The sequence below is a fragment of the Marmota marmota genome, unplaced genomic scaffold (genome assembly GCF_001458135.2).
Source record: "Marmota marmota marmota unplaced genomic scaffold, marMar, whole genome shotgun sequence".
NCBI lineage: Eukaryota > Metazoa > Chordata > Mammalia > Rodentia > Sciuridae > Marmota > Marmota marmota.
In genome coordinates, this window is record NW_025999897.1 from 5,063,690 (window position 1) to 5,068,811 (window position 5,122).

The 5,122-nt window shown below is 38.0% G+C and overlaps 1 protein-coding gene across 1 annotated transcript in view; it reads right to left on the reverse strand.

Moving 5' to 3' along the window:
* Positions 1 to 287: 287 nt before the first annotated feature.
* The window catches only part of LOC107158313 (ATP-binding cassette sub-family A member 6-like), a 55,070-nt gene continuing 50,235 nt past the window's right edge, over positions 288 to 5,122 (reverse strand). Inside the window, exons 29-33 of the mRNA XM_048798208.1 lie at positions 4,677 to 4,796; positions 4,357 to 4,497; positions 3,179 to 3,258; positions 976 to 1,031; positions 288 to 845 (exon numbers count right to left, since the gene is read on the reverse strand). Coding sequence (XP_048654165.1) covers positions 744 to 845; positions 976 to 1,031; positions 3,179 to 3,258; positions 4,357 to 4,497; positions 4,677 to 4,796 — 499 coding nt within the window. The 3' untranslated portion in view covers positions 288 to 743. The remainder of the gene's footprint in view (positions 846 to 975; positions 1,032 to 3,178; positions 3,259 to 4,356; positions 4,498 to 4,676; positions 4,797 to 5,122) is intronic.

Below are 5,122 nucleotides of genomic sequence, written 5' to 3' on the forward strand. Positions count from 1 at the left end.
AAGGATAAAAAATATATGTTAAGCTGATATGCAGAAGACATATGTATACCAATATACTATATGCACATATACAAAAATAATGGGAAAATGACCTTATAAGAGTAGCAAATACACATAAAACTATTGATGAGGAAATGAGGTTAATCATAAGAACATAAGCTTAGTATTCAAAATTTTAAAATTCGGCACAAATATTACTATGACTCCCCTTTTTCAAAAGGTATACTCAAAGCTTCTTTTCAAATATGCATGTTTGTTCATTTTTTAATTCAAGGGCCTTTTAGTCTCTATGTAAGTCAAAATAATTTTTGTAAAGGTTTTAGGAAAAGAATTTGAGTTGTATTTGTGTATTAAAAAGAATCAACTTGATATAGCAAATCAGCATGAAGCTGTCACGCAGCTTCCTTCTTTTGAAGTACCCTCACCTACTTCAGCAAGTGAAAAACAAAGTCATATTTGAAAATGCTTTAAGCTTGTAGTTTTATTTTCCAATACCCAGTGTTTGGTTCTTGGGGTGATTTTACCTTTATCAGTACATGAACTAAATCTTCAATGCCTTTATCACAGACTTTGCACCACCCCTAAGAATAAGAAAAGGAATAACTTTTAAATTTATTCATTTATGGACTACGCATACAACATATACATGATCCTGATATCAAATCATTTTTTAAATCATACACACTGCTAATTGTTACATAAAATAAATGTTCATAGCACATCAGCCCATTGGGTTTGAGGTCTTAGGGTTCATCTGAATAAGAAAGAAGTTTCCATCTCATGGTTGTATCAACTTCTTCATCAACATTTCCCAGTTCTGGCCTACTAAAAAGTTCCAGGAATACCTAAAGAGGAGACAAGAAGAAAAGGGAATAATCAGATTATGAACTGTCTTCCAAATAATCAGAAAAAAAAGCACATGTTGCTTGCATGTGAAATTAATACGGATGAGAGAAATTCAAGTGGTAGACTCACCTTTTCCAGCGTGCACTGAGAGAGGGTATATTCCTCCAGGTTAAAGTTATGTTTAACTGGTGGGAAAAAGAACTAGGTATAGATGCTGGCATTTTATTACCAGGATTTGTTCCAAGTTATATGAACTAAATCTTCAAATTATTAATATAACTAGATAAACCAAATAGACAAATAATTTGCAGAAGGATGATATAATGAACATCATAAGTAGTTAATATAAATGCATACTAAATTCATCTTGATATTAGTATTTTTTCAAACCTTGTCTGATAAGATGTGTTGTGATATTAGCATATGTGTTTGGCCAATTACAAATGTTCCTTTACGGACATATCCTTAATACATGAGGAACATTTTATTCTTGTTTCACACCCATCTCGTACTCCCCTTAGTAGGTTCACCTGCCTCACCAGGTCTCTGTTAGTCTTCTCTACCACAAACTCTAAATGGCATCTGTCACTGGATTCACATATTCACATGTTCATGGTTTATCAAGTACAGCCTAAGAATCTCCTACATGAAAGGTGCTCTCAGATGCCAGAAACAGAACAATAAAGAAACAGGCAAAACTCTCTGCCTTTGTAATTGCATCTTAGTGGGAATAATATGGGCATTAATCCATGAACCCTTAAGTATATAACAGAGTAAATTATTATAGTGGCTCTAGAGAAAAAGAAAGCAGATAAATAAAATAGGGTGTGCTGGGCACTTTTTTTAATAGGATGTTCAGGAAGGTCACAGAAATAAGGTGATCGTTGAGCAGAAACCAGAAACAGTGGAGAAGCAGCTTGGATATTTAGGAAGAATTTCAGAATACAAAGTCCTGAGGCAGGAACACTATGTCTGGCAGCATTTAGGAAGAGCCAGGAAGTCCATTGTCTAGAGTGAAAGGAGCACAGCAGAGATTACTTATTATCTCAAGCACAAGGAACCAGGCACAGTTCTAGGTACTCAAAATTAACTTGTTGAATACTCTGAACAACCTGGCAAAGAGGGCACTGATATTATTCCTCATTGTCGAGATGAGCCATCTAGACAGGCAGGTATCAAGCAATTTTTACCTAATGTCTCTTGGGTAGAAAGCAACAGCAGTGGCATGGGAACCAATAAGACTGGCTCTGGACTCTGAACTCTTCACCACTATGCTGTGCTGAGAAATTACACCACACTGGTCTGCTGCTGAGAATGACCCACTTGAAAGCAGAAAAATGATAGCAAGTAGCAAGAGAAATTATGCTCAGTCAGGGAATGGCTGAGCTATCATTCAAAGCCACAGGAAGGCTAAGAACACCAGCACAGATATGAGGAGGTTGATGGACAAATGGAAGGTTTCTCTATTGCTTTCCTTTTATTAGTGAAATATAAAGCAAGGACATCAACTGAGGGAGGAAAGTGAGAAGGAGGTAGATATGGAAGGAGAAGAGGGGTGAAGCACTCATTAGGACATGTGGTGTGAAGGACTGTGTATAAGTAGGAAAAGCAGGCCACACCAAAGGGCTTTATGAGGGTAATGTTGTGGAGGCCCAGTAAGAATGGTCAAGCATGGCTGTGTGTTTTCACGCAGTTTCCCTTCCTGCACTGCAGATTAACTTCCTTCCAGACAGCTGGATTAATTATTGGTATGATTTGATTGGGAGGGATCCCCTGAAAAACTCATGTGGTAATGCAGAAATATTTAGAGGTGAAATGATTATAAGAGATATAACCTAATCAGTGGATTAATTCATTTGATGGATTATTCACTTGAATGGATTGCTGGGTGGTAATTGTAGTCAGATAGGGTGTGGCCAGAGGAAGTAGGTCACTAGGAGTGTGTCATTGGAGATTATATCTATCCCTGGCTCCTTGCTTTTTGTATTTGCTTCTGGGTTGACACAAGCTGACAGCCCTCCTCCATCAAGCCCTTCCACCATGATGTTCTGCCTCACTGTAGTCCCAGAGCAACGGAATTGGTCCAACATGAACTGAACCTCTGAAACGGTGACCTCAGAATTGAAAATTTCTTCCACTAAATTGTTATTGTCAGGTATTTTGGTCACAGCTATGAAAAGTGACTAACACACCTATCATCATCTACAATTACCATTCTTAAAAATCATGCCCTGCTGGGTCTGTTTAAAAAATATATCATACAACCAATCATCTCCACTAAATTAAAAGTCTTGATCCTTCAAGACTTTTGTTTAAATATGGTCATTCTTACCTGTTTCTAATTTGTAAAAGGCCTGAGATAGAGGGTAAACATCTGCTATGGGCAGCTTAAAGGTCAACAAGGAAGAAAACCTGGGAACAGGAAAATGTCATCTTCAACTCAGAATCTCCATTGAGGGGAAAGACAAGCATCAAAATAAATACTGCTATTACCACTAACTTCCTTTTTTAAAACAACAATTTTCTTTTTAAAATAAAAATGATCATTTATCATTCATCAATGGAAAAAGTTAATCATTTTTGGTACCTTGCTTTTGTAGATTCTTCTAGTAATGATCTGGCATAGTTACATATTATGCTAAGTTTACCCAAACTGTTACCTTGTTGCAAAGAAATATTCTAAACTTTTCCCTTTGATGAGTTTCAATTATATCGATAACAATCTCAAATGAAAGTTCAGACTTGTCACCAGAAAGCTAACTTGTAAAGAGAGATTGAAGCTGGAAGAAGGGACATAAAAGACCTGAAGACTTCGCTGGCCTCAAAGGAACAGTCAGAATTGATTTGGGACATCTTGTTTCCATGTACTACTTCTGGTTGCACACTCTCATGCCCTCTTCTCAGCTCTTTCCCAAATAGAGGTTGGTGCTCCCACATGGCCCAAAGGTTGACCACACCCACAGGACAGGCTCCCTACAGACCAGTCCCTGCTCCTTCCATCATACAATCCATGGTCTTCCCATGTATATCAAAACCTCTTGTTTAATCTATGACACCAAAATTCTAAGAACAGGACTGAGTTACATGCCCTGAAGCATACCTTAGATAGTCAATTACATTTTCACTTTGCTAAAATAAAAATAGCAATTTTTATATCCTGTATCTTTGATTACTTGTCTTAAATTCAGCTCTCACTCAACCATCTTGTCCTCCCCCAATCTCATTCGCACACACACACTCACACACACATACACACTCCTTACTTTTCTTCATATGAAAGCATGAAAATTCCATCAAAGGGAGATTCTTTATCTTGATTGCAGTTTCTTTTATATTGTGAAGGGGTACAGGACAACTCCCAAGCCTTTTCTAGTAAGGAAGAGTCAACAAATCCTTTCCTGAGGTCCCTAACTATGATTTGAAGTGAAATCACAATGAAGTTCTCCCAGAGCAAAAAAGAAACCTGAGGGTAAAGCCCACACCTTTCTCCAAAGTCAGAACCCTTTTCACCTTTCCTGCTGCGCAGCCTGGGGGAAAAGATTCAGAATCTCGGTGTGGATCAAAGGTACTTGAGAAGGCTCCTTCACTTTGAGTTCTAGAATGTAATCTTTGCCAAATTTTCTTTTCAGGTGTTGGATAGAACCAATGCATCTATGGGTAAGAAGGAGAACATGTTGGAAAAAACACTACCACTAACATTTGGATGCAATTCTTCAATTTCCAAGGTAGTGGAAAGGGAAAAGAAAGGCTCCAGATGCTCACTGCAGTTCTGCCCTTTCCACAGGGATTCTGTGTTAGGTGTCAAGTGCAGGCTCTGGAGTGATACCCACCTCAGCCTTCCAGACACCATGATGGCCACACGGTCACACAGAGCCTCAGCCTCAGCCAAGTAGTGGGTGGTCAAGAGGACACTCTTCTCAGTGTTCTTAACAGCTGCCTGGATTGTCTGCCTGAAGTGAGCAAAGACAAAATTTAAAACAAAAATACCGAAGAACAGTGAGCGAGCGAGAGAGAGAGCGCAAAATGGAGGAGAAATTTCATAGATAGGTTTTATTTTTATTTTTATTTTTTTTAATTTTTTATTGTTGGCTGTTCAAAACATTACATAGTTCTTGATATATCATATTTCACACTTTGATTCAAGTGGGTTATGAGCTCCCATTTTTACCCCATATACAGATTGCAGAATCACATCAGTTACACATCCATTGATTTACATATTGCCATACTAGTGTCTGTTGTGTTCTGCTGCCTTTCCTATCCTCTACTATCCCCC